Source organism: Petaurus breviceps, unplaced genomic scaffold (genome assembly GCF_028583685.1).
Source record: "Petaurus breviceps papuanus isolate PSGF00001 unplaced genomic scaffold, PetGlider_PUasm1.0 355, whole genome shotgun sequence".
In the NCBI taxonomy this organism is placed as follows: domain Eukaryota; kingdom Metazoa; phylum Chordata; class Mammalia; order Diprotodontia; family Petauridae; genus Petaurus; species Petaurus breviceps.
The window spans coordinates 607,586-623,781 of NW_027186289.1; the positions used below are offsets into that span (position 1 = coordinate 607,586).

General features: G+C 53.9%; 2 protein-coding genes, 1 long non-coding RNA gene and 1 pseudogene across 4 annotated transcripts; 2 read left to right on the forward strand and 2 right to left on the reverse strand.

Moving 5' to 3' along the window:
- Nucleotides 1-24: 24 nt before the first annotated feature.
- Nucleotides 25-1,806, reverse strand: LOC138168249 (uncharacterized). Of its 2 annotated transcripts, none has more exons than XR_011170068.1 (3): nt 1,413-1,806; nt 1,164-1,271; nt 25-465 (listed from the first exon to the last, which is right to left on the reverse strand). It is a non-coding gene; the product is annotated as an uncharacterized lncRNA (long non-coding RNA). The 2 variants fall into 2 exon arrangements; XR_011170067.1 differs by having other exon boundaries at nt 1,385-1,806.
- A 480-nt stretch (nt 1,807-2,286) lies between these two features.
- COX6B2 (cytochrome c oxidase subunit 6B2) lies at nt 2,287-2,954 on the forward strand. The gene is made up of 3 exons (XM_069097291.1): nt 2,287-2,452; nt 2,621-2,721; nt 2,805-2,954. The coding sequence occupies exons 1-3, from the start codon at nt 2,371-2,373 to the stop codon at nt 2,856-2,858; spliced, it is 237 nt and encodes a 78-aa protein (XP_068953392.1). The 5' UTR covers nt 2,287-2,370; the 3' UTR covers nt 2,859-2,954.
- Nucleotides 2,955-3,307: 353 nt separating this feature from the next.
- Nucleotides 3,308-7,866, reverse strand: KMT5C (lysine methyltransferase 5C). Its single transcript, XM_069097272.1, has 9 exons — nt 7,770-7,866; nt 7,208-7,351; nt 6,771-6,936; nt 6,453-6,562; nt 6,129-6,292; nt 5,998-6,017; nt 5,623-5,759; nt 5,317-5,519; nt 3,308-5,132 (listed from the first exon to the last, which is right to left on the reverse strand). Exons 2-9 carry the CDS (start codon nt 7,315-7,317, stop codon nt 4,633-4,635), a joined length of 1,410 nt encoding a protein of 469 aa, XP_068953373.1. The 5' UTR covers nt 7,318-7,351; nt 7,770-7,866; the 3' UTR covers nt 3,308-4,632.
- A 234-nt stretch (nt 7,867-8,100) lies between these two features.
- Nucleotides 8,101-14,798, forward strand: LOC138168234 (RNA-binding protein 39 pseudogene; annotated as a pseudogene).
- Nucleotides 14,799-16,196: the final 1,398 nt, after the last annotated feature.

Consider the following 16,196-nt stretch of genomic DNA (forward strand, 5'->3'; position numbering starts at 1 on the left):
AGAGAGAGAGAGAGAGAGGAGGGAGGGAGAGAATGAATTCAGAGTTTATCAGTTCTCTCTCTGGAGGTGGATGACATTTTTCATCAGGAGTCCTTCAGAATTATCTTGGATCATTGTCTTGATGAGAATCTCAATCTTTCACAGTTGATCACTTTATAACATCGCTGTTACTGTGTACATCCGTCTCTTAGTTCTGCTCCTGGTTCCCTTGGTTCTTTGCATCAGTTCATGTAAGTTTTCCCAGGTTTTTCTGAAACCATCCTGCTGGTCATTTTTTTTTTTTAGCACAATAGTATTCCATCACAATATATACCACAACTTGTTCATCGAAGCCCCAATTAATGGGCATCCCCTCAATTTCCAATTCTTTGTCACCACAAAAAACTGCTATAAATATTTTTGTACAAATAAGAAGGATTTTACTTTTTATCTTGAAGGTAATTAGTAGGGATATGAATAAAAACCCTGAAAGACAGAGTTTGAGTAATTTATAATCAATTTATTAATTAGGCAAAACCTTTAATCAATAAATCAATGGTTAGTGGTTTCTCTAGGTAATCAAAGACATCTAGGGAAACCGGGAAATGCCATAAATCCCTTCTGAAAAGGAACTCCCCTGACAAGTGAAACTCAATACTGATTGGTGGACATATACTGAGGAGGTGGGCTAAAAATCTTCAGCTCCTTCTTCGGAGAACTTGGTTGGATCATGAGACTCAGCAGCCTCAAAGCATCTGGGCCAGAGGAAGCCATCTCCCATCTGGACATGTCTGGCTATTTTTCTCCTTCATGGATTGAGTTGCCCTAAACTCTAACGAAGGGGACCAAGAAGCCTCTAGGCCAAGGCTTGCCCAGATTGGATTCTGTTTATACTCTAAACAGAAATTAGGTCTCTCCGTGGGTGAGATCCTGACCAAAGTTAACAAGCAGGTGCGTTAAGGACTAGGAGCAATCTCATCAATCAGTCATGCCCTTCAGAGACTGACTGACCTTTTCAGGATTTGGGCCTTAACAAAAATATGAGGAAAAAAAGGTGAGTCATAAATTAATAATTAGTTATGATTATAATATTACTTTCCCTCAGTAGACAATGGAACTCAGAGAAAGGGGGGGAAGGTGGATGGGTGTGGGACATCTTCAAGCCTATGCTCTAGAAAACTCACCTTGGAAGTTGGACAGAAGATACATTGGAGTGGGGAGAGACGAGACAGTGAAACCAGCTCTTCAGTGGTGCAGGGGAGAGGCAATGAGGGCGCTGAAGTAGGTCGTGGCTGGATGAGTGGAGGCAACACATGTAAGTAAGAGATGTTGCAAAGGTAGAATCAAGAACAAAGCAAAACAGATGGGGTGTAGAGGGTGAGAGGCGGAAGCAGGAGCACAGTACCTCTGCACTGATGACCTCACTGACTGACCTTTGAACCTAGCGGCCAGTCCACCGGCAGGCTGCAGAGGGGCAGTTTGGCTACTTTGTCCCGGAGAGTTCTAGAGAAGCTTTGGTCTCACCAAATGGTCCAGTAGCGCATCCACACTCTGATTATGGGATTATGATTTAGCAAAAATGCGGGTTTAGTGGGGGTGGGCAGAGGTCGGTCCCATGCTTCTTCCCCACAATGGCCCCGAGCACAGTGGGCTGCTTGGGGTGGGGGAGCTCTCCCAGTACAGGCTGGAGGACCCCTCGCCTGGGATGGAGGGGCTGGCTAGATCGGCCCCTCCAGGTGGTGTGACTTCCCAGGGCTTCCCTCCCCACCAGCAGCTGCCTCAGCTTCCCTGCCTGGGAAATGGGATCCAAAGAATAGTGGGGGAGCCTAGACCTGTAGAAGGGAATCTTCCGCGCGTGGGGGGAGCCCATTGGCCCGGTGGCCGCGGGCAGAGCCAATCAGGGCACGCTACTGATCCCTAGAGTGGCTGGAGGCCCTAGCGCCTCATTTCCTCGTCGGGCACGAAGACGGTTGGTGGGACTGTGCAGGTTCCAGGCTTCCAGGTGAGGGCGGGGCTGCCCGTTGGGGGTGGGGCTACCCAGTAGGAGCATGGCTGCCAGGCGGGGGCGGGGCTATCAGTTGGGGCGGGGCTAACCAGCAGTAGGGGCAGGACCGCCAGGCGAGGGAGGGGCTATCAGTTGGGGCGGGGCTAACCAGCAGTAGGGGTCGGACTGCCAGGCGAGGGAGGGGCTATCAGTTGGGGCAGGACTGCCAGGGAGGGTGGGGCTATCAGTTGAGGCAGGACTGCCAGGGAGGGCGGGGCCATCCGTTGGGGCGGGGCTGCCAGGTGAGGGCGGGGCTAGCCATCAGTAGGGGTGGGGCTGCCAGCACACTTAGGGGCTCTCTTTGGCCTCTTCCCCAGGCCCCTAGCCTCCCACTAAGGACCAAGATAATGGACGGACCGTCAACCCCACCCTTCGATCCCCGCTTTCCCAACCAGAACCAGACCCGCAACTGTTACCAGAACTTCCTGGGTTCGTGGGGGAGGGGAGCGACCCTCAAGTGAGGGGTGGAGGTAGACGAGTGCTGGGTTGACCCAAAGCCGGGGGAATGGGGGAGGGAGTGCCTGGGGCCCCCTAGCTGGCGGAAGGGATGGAGGAGGGGGCAGGGAAGTGCCGGCTCGACCTCCTGGCTCCTCTCAGACTTTCACCGCTGTACCAAGACCATGAAGAGGAGGGGGAAGGACACGGCCCCCTGCGACTATTACCGCAAGGTCTTCCACTCCCTGTGCCCTCTTAGCTGGGTGAGCAGAGGGGAAGGCAGGGAGGGGGCAGAGGAGGAGGGGAGGGGGCGTCGGGCTCTGGATGGCGGCCTCTTTCCTCGCAGGTGCAGCGCTGGAACGAGCAGATCCAGGAGGGGACCTTCCCAGGCAAGATCTGAAGGCCCTTCTCCCTGCTCTGGCCCCACTGGCCACCCCCTGGCCCACGTCCGGCTCCGGGACCTCTGGAATAAAGTAATATTGTACGACCCCCATAAGCGGCCCTCGTCTTTTCCAGGCCGACAGGGCTGAAGACACAGGATGTGCTGGTGGGGAGGGAGGGATGGTCTCCCAGAAGCCCCAAGGCTTCTTGGCTCAGGTACTGCCCAGCAGCAAAGCCAGAAGCCAGAGCTTGGGAGGGAGGGCAGAGGGACTGCAAGGCCATCCCCAGATGCGGAAGGATATAAGGACATGACACATCCATAAGCCTGGAGAGGTAGCTCATTGTGCCCTGACCTGACAGGGCGGACAGAGGACCAGGCCCTAGAAGGGCCTGACTTGTGTCCATTCAATGTGGAAGTGAAGAAATCCCCACAGCCCTGCAAGCCCAAAAAAATCCTCAGAGACAACAGACTTAACAAGGACTTTTATTTTTTAAAAAAAAGTTGCAAACTGCCCATCACCCAGTGTCCCCAATCCCTGGGGTGGGGGTGGTGAGGCCCAGGGCCCCAGGCTGTGCTGGCCCCCCTCTTCCCCTCACTCCCCAGGAGGCACCAGAGTTATAGCACCATGAGAAAGATGAGGTGAGGTGGCCTCCCTGAGAGCCAGAGGGGTATGTATGTGGAAGGGGGAAAAAGACAGTGCCATCTGCAAAAGACCCCCCTCCCCCCTCCATCCCCCCCTTTCTTTATGGCTTTCCTCCCTGGAGAAGGGGGGGGCGTGGTGTGCCACTGAGGCGGGAGGTAAAGTCAAGAACCATCCTGAGGCTGGGGGGAGGGGATCCTTGCCTATCCCTCCCTGCTGGGTTTGGGAGTGTGGGCACCCCCCCACACATATCCTAGGCTCTATCTTCCTGCCATTGAGGCAGATAGCTCCCCTCCACCCCCAGGCCCATGGTGGTGGCTGCTAGGGTCAGGGGGCTGGCCCCTTGCTAAAGTTATCCCTGCTGGGTCAAAAAAGTGGGATTGGCCATCTGCATCCTTCCCTCCGCCCACCTCAGAGCCTCCAAGACTGGGCCTGGGGCCTGCTGAGGTCAGAGTCCTTGGTATGCAAGTAGAAAGCCAGACCCTTGCCCCTGGGGAAGGGCCTTCTTGCTAGGGTTAGTCCTGTTCAAATGAAGGAGCTGGCTCCTAGTGAAAGGTATGGGGATCAAAAAGGTGCCCGAAGCCCCTGAAGAATGGCCCTAGCAGGGTCTAAGGGGTCATTCCTGGCCAGGGAGAGGTAGCACCTTGAAATCTATGCCCCCCCAATTCCCTGGGGGACCTGGCTCAAGCTCCCTGGGATCCCAGGCAGCTGCTCAAGGCCTCAGGGAACTAGCTGGGAGAGAAAGGAAAAGGAAGCCTTGGAAGCCTCCCCCACTCCCCCCAAGGTCCCCTCTCCCTCTGGCCTGAGGGAGAAATAGAGAGGGTTTGGCTACCTGCTGGGTTTGGCCCTGGTGATCACTGGGACACCTCCCCATGGGGACCCTCAAACCCAGGAAAGGAGGGTACTGAAAAGACAAATCCATGCCCCTGCTTCAGCCATACCAACTCTTAAGAGCTGAAGGAAGGAGATGGCTCCCCTGAGGCAAAAAACCAAGCCTCCCTGCTAAGGCAGGCTGACCCTGGAGGCCACAGGATGTAGCTCCCTGCTGGCTAGCTGCTGAAAGGCAATGAGAAGGAGCCCTGATACCCCCAACCCCTGCTTCCCGGTGGAGGCGGAATGATGGGGGCAGAGAAGGTGCCCCCTAACTTGCCCTCAGTGCCCCCCATTAATATCTAGGGCAATGGAGCCATGGCTGACCACAAGGCGGAGACGCTTAGGTGGAGAGAAGGGGCCAAAGGCCAGGGTCCGTTTGGGGGGCTCAGGGCCCGCAGGCCTAAGGCTGGCAGGGGTGGTAGGGACTGGGGTGGCACCACTCAAGTCCACTCGAACCACACAGGGCAGCCCATATTGCCGGGCCCAATGCCAGTCTTGCAGTGGAGCAGGCTGAGCTGGGGCTGAGGCAGGGGCTGGGTTCAAGGCCACAGTAACCTCCCCCCAAAGGCGGCACTGTGGACCACAGCCCCCCCACTGGTGCAGGGAAACTCGGGGAACCCGAGGGTGTGGGGCTGGCCGGGCTGGCCGACGGCGGGGGAGACGGCGACGGCGGCGGCGGTGGTGATAGGGAGGGTGGGGCTGTGGCAGCCATTGCACCCACAAGGCAGAGGGATCTGAATGGGCACCAAAAGGCTGCAGGTGCAGAGGCTGGCAGAGCGCTGTGGGAAGAAAACAAAAATTGCTGGCAGAGGTGTCGGGGGAGGTTCAGGGAAGGAAACAAGACAGTACAGTTGTCTTTTGGCCAAGAAGCCAAAGGGCTGGAAAAGGGAAGAAGGTGGGGGCTGAGGAGGGTAGGGAAGGCCTGCTGGCCCAGAGGGGACCTGGGGGGAGGTAGAGGCTCACCACACAGGAGGTCCAGGCGATGTAAGGTGTGCAAATGGGAACAGCGTTGCGCCCCCAGAGGCCCAAGGCCTGGCCGGAACCCTCGGGCCTCCCAGTAACGCTGCAGACGCTTCTCTGTCTCTCGGAGATCATACTTTTCACAAGTTTTGGGAGTGGTGGTGGCTGCATCCCGGGGCCGCAAGCGAAAGGCGCCTTCTCCCTTCCTGAGGGCAAGGAAAAGAAGCCGGGATCCTGGGTTCGGGAAGCCCTCCCCCCACCCCAGGAGTGGGGCCCCTCTCGTCTCAGTGCAGGCCAGCCCGGACTCACCTCTCACAGGTACGGCACTCACACAGTTCATTGCGATCCCCAAAGAAGCCATCCCCATAGAAGCAGGTCACCTCATCCCCAGGCTCAATGTCTCGGAGTACCTTCACACAGGCTGCGTTCCCATCTGTGGGCACAAACTGGGGGCCCCTCCTCCTCAGCTCTCATCCCAGGCAGGGGGGGACACAGGAGACAGATCCAGAGGTAGCCCTCCCATGTGGCAAAGACCTTGCTCTCAACTCTCCTGCACTGTCCCCCTGCTAGACCTTAGTCTTTTGGTTCAGAAGCTGCAGAAGTGGGAGACCCATCCTGCTCCCTGGGAAGGGTGGAGCCATAAACCACCCTTCTCATGCCCCCCACCTCTCTCCTGCAGCCTACCTTGCAATTGGGTCTGCAGTCTGGGGCCAGTGGGGCAATGGAAAAGAAGAAAGGAAAGGCTCAGTGAGGCTGTGACCCCAGGCCGCCTCCCGGGCCCTCCCTGCCGACAGCCAGTCCTCAGCAGCCCTCACCGTGGTTGATGAAGGCTGCAGGGCCCAGCCACAGCTGGGCACTGCGTTTTCTCGTGGAGTACATGATGCTGAAGTCATTCTCCCCAGCCCGCAGCAAGCCCTCGTCGGCCTCCCGCAGCTCCGCGATGCATCCCACCAGGAGCTCCAGCTTCTCGTTCTTCTTCCTGGGCCCAGGGGCATGGGCAGCCTGCAGCTAGTCCACCTGGGGGTGGGCTGGGGACAGGCATGTCCCTCCTCCTCCTCCCCCCCAGTCACTGCTGGCCTGTCCATGGGGGTGGGGCTCCCCCAGCAGCTCAGGCTCCCTCAGGCCTGACTCTTCCTTACCAGGAGCGTGTAGACACGACCTTGGCCCCATTGGTCTCCAGGGAGTATCGGGTGCAAGGAAGGATGGCAAATCCACTCTCAGGCAAGAAGGCTCGAAGGTATCGGTAGATCTGGGAATGGGGGGTTAGGGAGTGAATGGGAGCCCCAAGGGGCCTGGGGCAAGGGGAGGGACTGGAGCACTGGAGTGCTCCTGGCAAGCCCTAGGTGGGCGGGGGAGGAGGGGCAGTCCTGGATGCACCCATTCACACCCAGAGGGCACGTGGCCTTTCCCCACTAGACCACACTTCTCTGGGGAGCTGGGGAGGGTCTCCTCCTCACATGGGTCTTGAGGGCAGCCTCCTGCTGCCGGCCGCGGCTCTGGAAGTAGTGGGACATCCAGCCGCCCACGGTCAGGGCCCGGTAGGCCGCCTCCAAGTCCCGCTGCCTCCGGAAGGTCTCCAGCGCTGAGCGCAGGTGGTGCTGCCGACGCAGAGGGGGCACCGGGCTGGGAGGCACAGACAGACATGTGTCAGAGTCCTTCTCACGCATCGTTATGGGCAATGATACTAGCTGGCACTTCTAGGGTGCCTTAGGGGTTGCCTCTGACCCTCCCAGCGACCTTGGCAGGGGAAACTGAGGCTGAGAGCGCTTCGTGCCTCCTAGCCCAGGGCTCCGCGGCTCGCAGTGTCGGGACGCCAGGCACAGCTTCTCCTCATCTGTACGATGGGGCACCCGGCTGGAGGTGGCGGAACCCGAGAAGCCCCGGGGGCCCTCACCTGACGTTCATCTTGTGCGTGCGGAAGCCCAGGTAGGGGTCGAGGACCAGGCTGGTGGCGAGGTCATCGTTCTCGCACAGCTCCCTAGCGGTCACCCTCTCCGGCCCCATGGTGCAGCCTGGACCATGCTGCTGCTCGCCAGCCCTTGGGGGGAGCCGGGGTCAGCTCAGGCCGGAAGGGGCACCGGCCGCCCCGCCAGGGCCGGCCTCGGGGGCGGGGCTCCGGAGGACAAAGGGGAGGCAGCCCCCCCCCCCACCTGGGTAGGCAGGAGAGGAGGAACAAAGCCGGGCCGGCCACCTGCGGGCGGGCCGGCGGGGCTGCAGAACGCAGGCGGAGGGGGAGCAGACCTCGGGCGGAGGGGACCGGGACCCACGTGCGCGCGTGTGTGTCTGCGTGTGTGTGCGCGCGTGTGTACACGCGAGCGGCAGAAGTGGGGGCGCAGGCGGACGGAGGGGAGAACGCGGGCGGGAGGGGGAGAAATGGAAGGCAGGAGGGGATGGGGGAGGAGGCCCACGGGGAGAAAGGGGTCGGAGGTCAGGCCCCGCCCTCCTCGGTCTCTCACCTCCCCCTCCCCCTCCTCCTCTTCCGGCTCCCGCCGCCTCCGCCGCCGCCGCCACCGCCTCCAGCTCCTGCTCCCGCCGCCCTTAGCCCCGCGACTCCCGCCCCGGCCCGCCCCGCGCTAGCCCTCTCCGCCCTGCTCCGCCGCCGCTGCTCCGCCCCCCATTGGTCCGTATGGCTGTCACTCCACCGTCACCATGGTTCCTGTGGGCCGCCGTCATATGCCCGCCCTCCGATTCTCTCCACGGCCGCCTACGTTGCCAGGGAGACGGAGACCCCGCCTCCCGGGGCCCGAATGCTCTCATTGGCCTAAATTTCTTGTTCTTCAGCTCTGTGTTGTGGACGCCCGGGTTGGGAGGCGGGTCCTTCTGGGCTCACAATCCATTGGCTCTATGCTAAACAACCTTCATACTATTGGTCGCCATCCCCGTCCGTCAGCTCATCCCCCCGGGATATCAGAGGATTTGGGTGAGAGGAGGTAGAACCTCCCAGGCTTCAGAGTCCCAAAGCGATTGGCTTGGCGATAGACGTAGCCTCACTCCATTGGCCCACGAGCCTTGTCTTTCAGCTCCTGAGCGATTAGAGCGTTGTGCGTTGGGAGCCTGCGTGCCCCCTCCCAGAACCTCTGCGTCTCCCGCCATTGGACGTGGGCATCGGTCATTCACTCCCGAGCCGAGGGCGTCTCAGGAATGGAAGACTGGCCCTCTTGGAGCTCTGGGCGGTGCATTCCTCCATTGGCCAGCGCGGCCGCCCGTCTGTGCTTCCCAGCCCGCCCGACTGAGCGCATGCCTCCCCCTCGCCAGTCCGTGGGCTTGAGGATCGCCATGGCAACCAAAACTTTATTGATTGCCGCACGTCGGGGAGGGGGGAGCCTTCCAATAGCAAGGCTTCAGGCATACTGAGAAGCAAGACCAGGAGCTTTCTTTAACCCGTGCGCCTATCAGAACCGACCGCCGAGGGCGGGGACGGTCCGGCAAGACGGACTGACCACTGCGGGCTCCGGGGAAGGCCCTGATAGGACTGACCGCTGCGGGCTCCGGGGATGGCCCTGATAGGACTGACCGCTGCGGGCTCCGGGGATGGCCCTGATAGGACTGACCACTGCGGGCTCCGGGGTGGCCCTGATAGGACTGACCACTGAGGGCTCCGGGGATGGCCCTGATAGGACTGACCACTGCGGGCACGAGGCAGTCCCGGCAAGACTGACCACTGAGGGCTCCGGGGATGGCCCTGATAGGACTGACCACTGCGGGCACGAGGCAGTCCCGGCAAGACTGACCACTGAGGGCTCCGGGGATGGCCCTGATAGGACTGACCACTGAGGGCTCCGGGGATGGCCCTGATAGGACTGACCGCCGAAGGCTGGGACGATCGGACAAGACTGACCACTGAGTGTTCAGGACAGTCCCGACAAAACTGACCACTGCGGGCTCCAGGGATGGTCCCGTTAGGACTGACCACTGCGGGGTCTAAGTAAGATGCAAGTGGAGCTGACCCCTGAGGAGTCCACAGTGATCATAGTTGAGGCCAGCCAGTGAGGGATTTGACGGTGATTCCCCAAAAGTGACCACGAAGGACTCAGGATGGTCACAGCAGGTTTGGCCTGGAGGCCTTGCAGGTGGTCAGAGAGAGTTCAAATGCTGAGAAACGGATGGTGAAAAGCAGAAGACTGGCTATTGAAGGCTCCAGCAGAGTCAGCACCAAGGACTCAACCGCAGAATCCCAGAACTGCCAGGGCCTCCAGTGGCTGCTTAATACAGAATTGCCACTAGAATATGCCCAACAAGTGGTTATTACCTAACCAGAGCTTAAAGACTTCCGGGGCAGGAGAAATAGGCAATGTCTCAATACAAACCGATTCTGGAGCTCATCTTTAGGAAGTTGGGATCTCAAGCCTAAATAGTCCTCTTGGCTTGTTCTGTCCATTTGTTGCAGGTTCTGACCTGTGGGCCCAAACATCCCTCTCCCACATGCCAGCCTTTGAAGAGAGCTGTCACATGACCCTGAGCCTTCTCTTCTTCAAGCTAAGCATCTCTCATTCCTTCAACTAGCATTCATATAGCATGGGTTTGAGGGTTAGTAGAAGCAAGTCTGGCCACTGAGAACTCCAGGGGTAACCATGAGACCAGCCTTGTAATCTTGAGGGTGCTCACAGCAGGACCTTGCTGAAATTTGAGGGTGACAGTTTCCATGATATCAGAAATAAAGGAAATGAAACTAATGAAGAAGAAACTGGCTAAAGGAAGAGACCAGCAATGAGCCTGGGGCTAGATGAGGTCCTGGGAGTGTTGGGAAACTGGGCACCAAAAATAGAGAAAAGGTAGAAGAAATTGGAAACAAAGAGGAGGAAATGAAAGTCACAAGGGTGGGTCCTGATGAGTCTTGAGGGTGATTGTGACAGAGCCAGCTAGGGAGCTGATACTGGGTGAGCACCAAGAAGGGTGGTTTTCTTAGGAGGGCAGAGGGTGAAAGGAATCTGAGGTTTCTAGACTGCTACTGGACCCAGTCCCCCCCTGTTTGCTAGAACCCAGGAACTCCCCAATCAGTCCATCCATTCCATCCCACTAGGTCTTCCAGAGGTCATCCCATGCAGCTCTAGCAAAGGTCAAGTAAGGATGTGTGAATGTGGGGAGTCTGCAATGGTTATCTTTGCTCTTAGAGACAAAGTGGAGAGACCACAGTTCTCGGGATAAGTGAGTTGGATGGTTCAGTGGGCCTGGGAGAGCTGGACCCAAGAACTAGAGGGAGGTCCAGTCTCCCTCTGTAGAGATTCTAAAGCATTGACTTATGTACCTTTGAGGTGGGGGCAAGGAGATAGAGAATAAGACTTGGGCCTTGCTGGTGATGGGTGATTGAGGGTGAGACTGAACAAAGACACATTCTTTCATTCAGCACACATTTATTTAATACAGTATCTGTTGTGTGGTCTAGCAAGAGGGAAGGGGGACAGGGAGAAGGAAGAACAAGCTGGTCCTCAGGGCTCTCCCAGACATCAAGAGTAGAACTAAGCATTTAGTACCTATTAACCTAGCACCTACAGTGCATCCTGAGCAGGGTACTGAGGGCAATAGTAGATTATGCCTAGTTCCTTCAGGTGCCATGCCAAGAGGGCAATAGGGCGGATCTTCCAAATTTCCTTCCTCTCCCTTCTGTACCTTGTCTCCCTCCCATCCTTCCTTCTTTCTTTACCTACCTTCCCTCTTTCTGCCTTTCTTACTTCCTCTCCCTTCTCTTTCCTTCCTTCCTTCCTTCCTTCCTTCCTTCCTTCCTTCCTCCCTTCTTTCCTTCTCATTAAACACTAAGTGATCAGAGCAGAATGGAAAACAGGGTTAAACAGTCCTCTTGTAAAAAAAGAAAGGAGGTCAGAAATCCTGTCCCTAAGGTCCCTAGCCAACTCTAAGAAAGGATTGCTAAGTACACGGTATTTAGAAGAGGAGAGACCTTAAAACAAGTTGGGGCGTGAGACCCAGGAAGACTCCTTGGGGGAAGGGACTATTTGAATGGAGCCTTGAAGGATTGGGACAGGTGGAGTTGGGGGTTGGGAAAAGAGCCTTCCAGGTTGGGAAATGCTAGGACAAAGTGTTTTCTGCTTCTCCCCATCACTCCCCACTTTCCTTTGTGTCTCCATCATGCCTTTTACTCTTTCTCTATCTCACTCTCCATAATGGCCCTGAGATGGTTTCCACTTGACTCCCAGATGGGTGCTCCTGGATTTTTCATTAAGTCCTCACACTCAATATCTGTCTTTCTCTTATCCCAACCTCTCCCTCTCTCTGGGTCTACTTCTATATACTCTGTCTACAATTCCTCTGCTTTCATGTTTCTGTCACTTTCCTCTGAGACCCACTTCTCCATGTTATTAATTAAGGAAACATATTAAGAACCTCCTTTCCCTTAAAATTGAAAATAGTAAGAAATAATATTTCTCCATCCTGAAAACTTTTCCTCCTCACCAGTGTTTTGCTTTGGACCACCACCTCCCTTAATCTGTCCTCCTTTCTTTTCATCCCCTCCCTCTTCTTTCCCATTTCCCCTCCTACTTCCCTATAGACTAAGACAGATTTCTATAAATCAACTGAATATGTATATTATTCCCTCTTTGAGCCAAATTCCATGAGTGTAAAATTCAAACAATGCTCACCCCTCTCCCTTCTTTCCCTTTACTGTAATAGGTCTTTGCACCTCTTCATGTGATGTAATTTACCCTATTCTGCCTCCCCCTTTCCTCTTCTCCAAGTACAATCCTTTTTTTACCCCTTAATTATTTTTATCATCACATCAAAGTCAACTTATACCCACACTTTCTGTCTATGTATACTGCTTCTAAATGCTGTAATAAAGATAAGGAAAATGGATGAATATTTACAAAAATATAAATAACCCAGATTAACAGAAGAGGAAATAAAATACTTAACCCCATTTCAGGGGGGAACAAAACTTCCAGACTTTTGGGGCGGCCAGGTAGCACAGCGAGTAAGAGCACCAGCTCCACTGTCAGGATGACTTGTGGATCGAATCTGGGCTCAGACACTTAGCACCCGCCCAGAAACACCTGGCTGTGTAACCTTGAGCAAGTTACTTAACCCCAATTGCTTTAAAAAAAAAAAAAACTTCCAGACTTTTCCCTTTAGAAAAATCAGGTTAGCAAGCATTTATTAAATTCCTACCACCGTGTTTCCCCAATAATAAGACCTCCCCCGAAAATAAGCCCTATTGAGATTGTTACTGTAGTGAAGGTGATCCCCTGCGCTACACGCTACATTACGGTACCCTCTGTATGCACCGTCCACCCCCCCCCCCGTGAAACGCACGCCGCGCTCCGAGCTGCATCCAATCAGAGCTGCAGCAGTGAGCGCGTCATCCTGTTCTTCCCCAGTGATTTGCTTATTGAATAAAGGTACATTTTTTTGTTCACATTTACCTGTTTATTAAAATTGCTGTCAATGTTCATTAAAATAAGCCCTCCCCTGAAAATAAGCCCTCTGGTGTTTTTCTGTCCAAAAAATTAATAAGACAGTGTCTTATTATCGGGGAAACATGGTATGTGCCAGGCACTTTGCTAAATGTTGAGTATGCAAGGAAAGGCAGAAAGAGACCCTGTCCTCAGGGAGCTCATATTCTGAATACTAACAAAAATATATACACAGAACAAAATGAAGATAATCACAGAGGGAATACACTAACAGTCAGGAGAACTGAGACAAGCTTCTAACAGAAGGTGGGTTTTTAGTTGGGACTTGAAAGAAGGCAGGGAAGCCAAGAGGCAGAGATTAGGAGGGAGAGCATTCTTGGCATGGCAGGCAGCCAGTGGAAATGTATGGGGTCTGATAAAAAGGGGAGGGGGAGGGAAGGGCCTATTTGTACAAAGTTATTTTAGCAACTCTTTTTGTGGTAGCTAAGAATTGGAAATCGAGTGAATGCCAATCAATCAGCAAATGGCTGAACAAACTGTGGTACATGATTGTGATGGATTATTATTGTGCTTTAAGAAATGATGAACAGGCTGATTTCAGAAAAACCTGGAAAGACTTATGTGAACTGATGCTGAATGAAGTGAGCAGAACCAGGAGAACATTGTACACAGTAACAGCAACATTGTAGCAATGATCAACCGTGAATGGCTTAGCTCTTCTCAGCAGTGCAATGATCCCAGACAATTCCAAAGGACTCATGATGAAAAATGCTATCCATCTCCGAAAAAAGAACTGATGTGGTCTGAATGCAGATTGGAACATAGGGGTTTTTTTTCCCTTTGGGTCTGTGTCTTCTTCCCCAACACATGTTTAGCATGATTGAACATGTACAACCTATATCAAATTGTTTACCATCTCAGGGAAGGTCAAGAGTAGAAGTTGGAAGTCATGGTCAAAGGAGCGGCGAAAGCCAAGAATGAAGATGAGGTTGTTCTAGGAGCAGAGAATGCCGAGTCAGAAGCTGCTACTGAAGTCCCTACTCTGGACCAAAATTGAACGGTGCCATGAGTGAACAGATTGGGCTGCCTCATAGCATGAAATTAAGACACTGCTCAAGAAGCAAAAGTCCATTCAGAAAAGACAAGAGCCCTGCGAGGGAACCTATTGACCACCTTAGCCCAGAGGAGACAGACGCTGACTGTTCTGCATGCAACTGAAAGCAAGAATTAGACGCAGACATGGAAGGTTTTTTTCCACTCTAGGAAAGGTCCATGATGTAAGAATGATTTCTGATGGAAATTCCGGAAGATCCAAAGGAATTGCTTATGATGTTTGCTGATGTTAGCTCGGTGCTTCTAGCAATAGGATTGACTGGCCAGCATGTTTTAGGAGTGCCTATCATTGTGCAGGCTCCACAGGCAGAAAAGAATATAGTAGCAGCAACTGCAAATAATCTCAAGAAAGGAAGTGCTGGACCCACAAGGCTTTACATAGGATTATTCACTTTAACATGCTCTTGGTGGAGTCTGAGCCTTTGGGCAGGATCAAAGCATGATGGGATAGTGAAACTGGTCAATCCAAGGGCTATGAATTGATAACGTTTTCAGATGCAGCATGAGCCAGAGGCCTGGGAACAGCTGAATGGATTTGAATTAGCAGGCAGGTCTATGAACATTGGTCACATTACTGAATCTACTCATGCTTCCAGGGCTGGTTCAATTTGGGATAGCAATGGGCTGGCCGGGACTGGAATTGACTTGGAAATAACCGGTCATCTCCAAACAACAGCAAGACTCAAAGAAGAGAGAGGCCAGCAGATCATTCCTCCAGAAACACAACTGGCTCTTAGCACTTGGAGGTGTAGCAGATTTACAGACCAGACTTTCACAAAAGAGAGAGGCTACATAGCTCCAGCTGCAGCCGCTTCTATGCTGGGAGGGAGGGAGAAAACTTGAAATTCAAGGTTCTTTAAAAAATGAATATTAAGATTTGTCTTTACATGTAATTGGGGGGGGATAAAATATTATTAAAATTTATTGAGTAGAAGGAAAATGTTAATACTAATACTGTACCTTGTGCTTGGGGCCAGTTCTGCCAGAAAGTTTATTTTATCATTTATTTATATCCCAGTCATATGTAGGAGAGACACAGACAGACAGACAGAGACAGAGAGAAAGAGAGAGAAGGGAGAGAAGGGAGGGAGATAGAGAAAGAGAGAGAGGAGAGCCATACAGACTTACAGTCTCTCATGCCCTCTGTCATGACCTTCTGCCCTCAGATACATTTGGATAAATGTTTAGGAATTTTGAACAAGGAAAAGATCTGCTAAAATACAGTTGGAGGTAACATTCTGTCCTATTCTCTTGGATCACTCCCCAGGAGGAATCCATGAGGCTCCTCCCAGAGATCTATATCAGAAAGACTACTTTCTATTGCAGAAGGCACTTCACCAAAGGGGTTCGAGGGCCAAAGTCTCCCAGGATGGGAGAGGGACAATTAGGTCTGGTTAGAACTCTCATTCCATCTCCTTCACTTTCGTTCCTTTCTCCTCCTTCCTTGCATCTGTCTTAGCCCTGGCTCCCTTCTATTGGCCCCCCCCCCCGTTCTAGCATGGGCTGTCCTTCTCTCCCCCATACCCCTCAGTCTTGCCAGGATTAGCCCTGTGTCCAGAGCAGACTGGCAAGGCGGCTGGGCTCGTCTCAGTCCTCCGTGTCCTGGGCCTGTCTGCAGCTTTTGCCTCTGTTGCTGGCTCACTAGCCCACTTTCCTCTGTGTGCCCCCTTCTCTCTGGGCCTCTGGGCCTGGCCCTCTTCTGATTCTCCTGCTGGCCTCTGCTCTGTGTCTGGTCCCTCTGCTGGACCTCCATGCTGGCTATGCCCTCCCTCTCCTCCCCTCCCACTCCTGTGCCCCCGCAGTTCTCTGTCCCGCTGTCTTCAGGCCTGGCCTACACAAAGCCTTCTTTCTCAGTCCCCTGTTCTAGTGTTTTCCTTTGGAGATCTCTCCCATGTTATCTGGCCTTCACCTTGTTTGTACCTGGCCCACCTTTCCTCCATTAGCCAGAGCTCCCTGAGAGCCAGGCTGGGTGTTGTGATGATGGTGGTTGTTTTTTCCTCTTTGTATCAGTCCTCAGCACTCAACAAACTGCCGGACACACAGTAGGGGCTTAAATGTGGATTTGATTTGGCGTTTATCCCAACGGGGGAAACAATGGGCAAATAGATGGACATGGACACATGATATGAGAGAGGAGACAGGAGGTAATCTTAGAAGGATGGAAAGGGCCTTAGAGGAGGTGAGCTGCCCAGGGGAAGGAGGCCTCCTGCAGAAGAAGGCACCTGTCTGACTTGGGTGTGTGAGTGTGTGTGTGGGATTATGTGAGTGTGTGTATGTGTGTCTATGTGATTATGCGAGTGTGTGTGAGTGTGTAAATAGTGTGATTGTGTATGTGATTATGTGAATGCATGTCTGAATTTGTGTATGTGTTTGCATGTGTGTGTCTATATGTATGTGAGTGTGTGA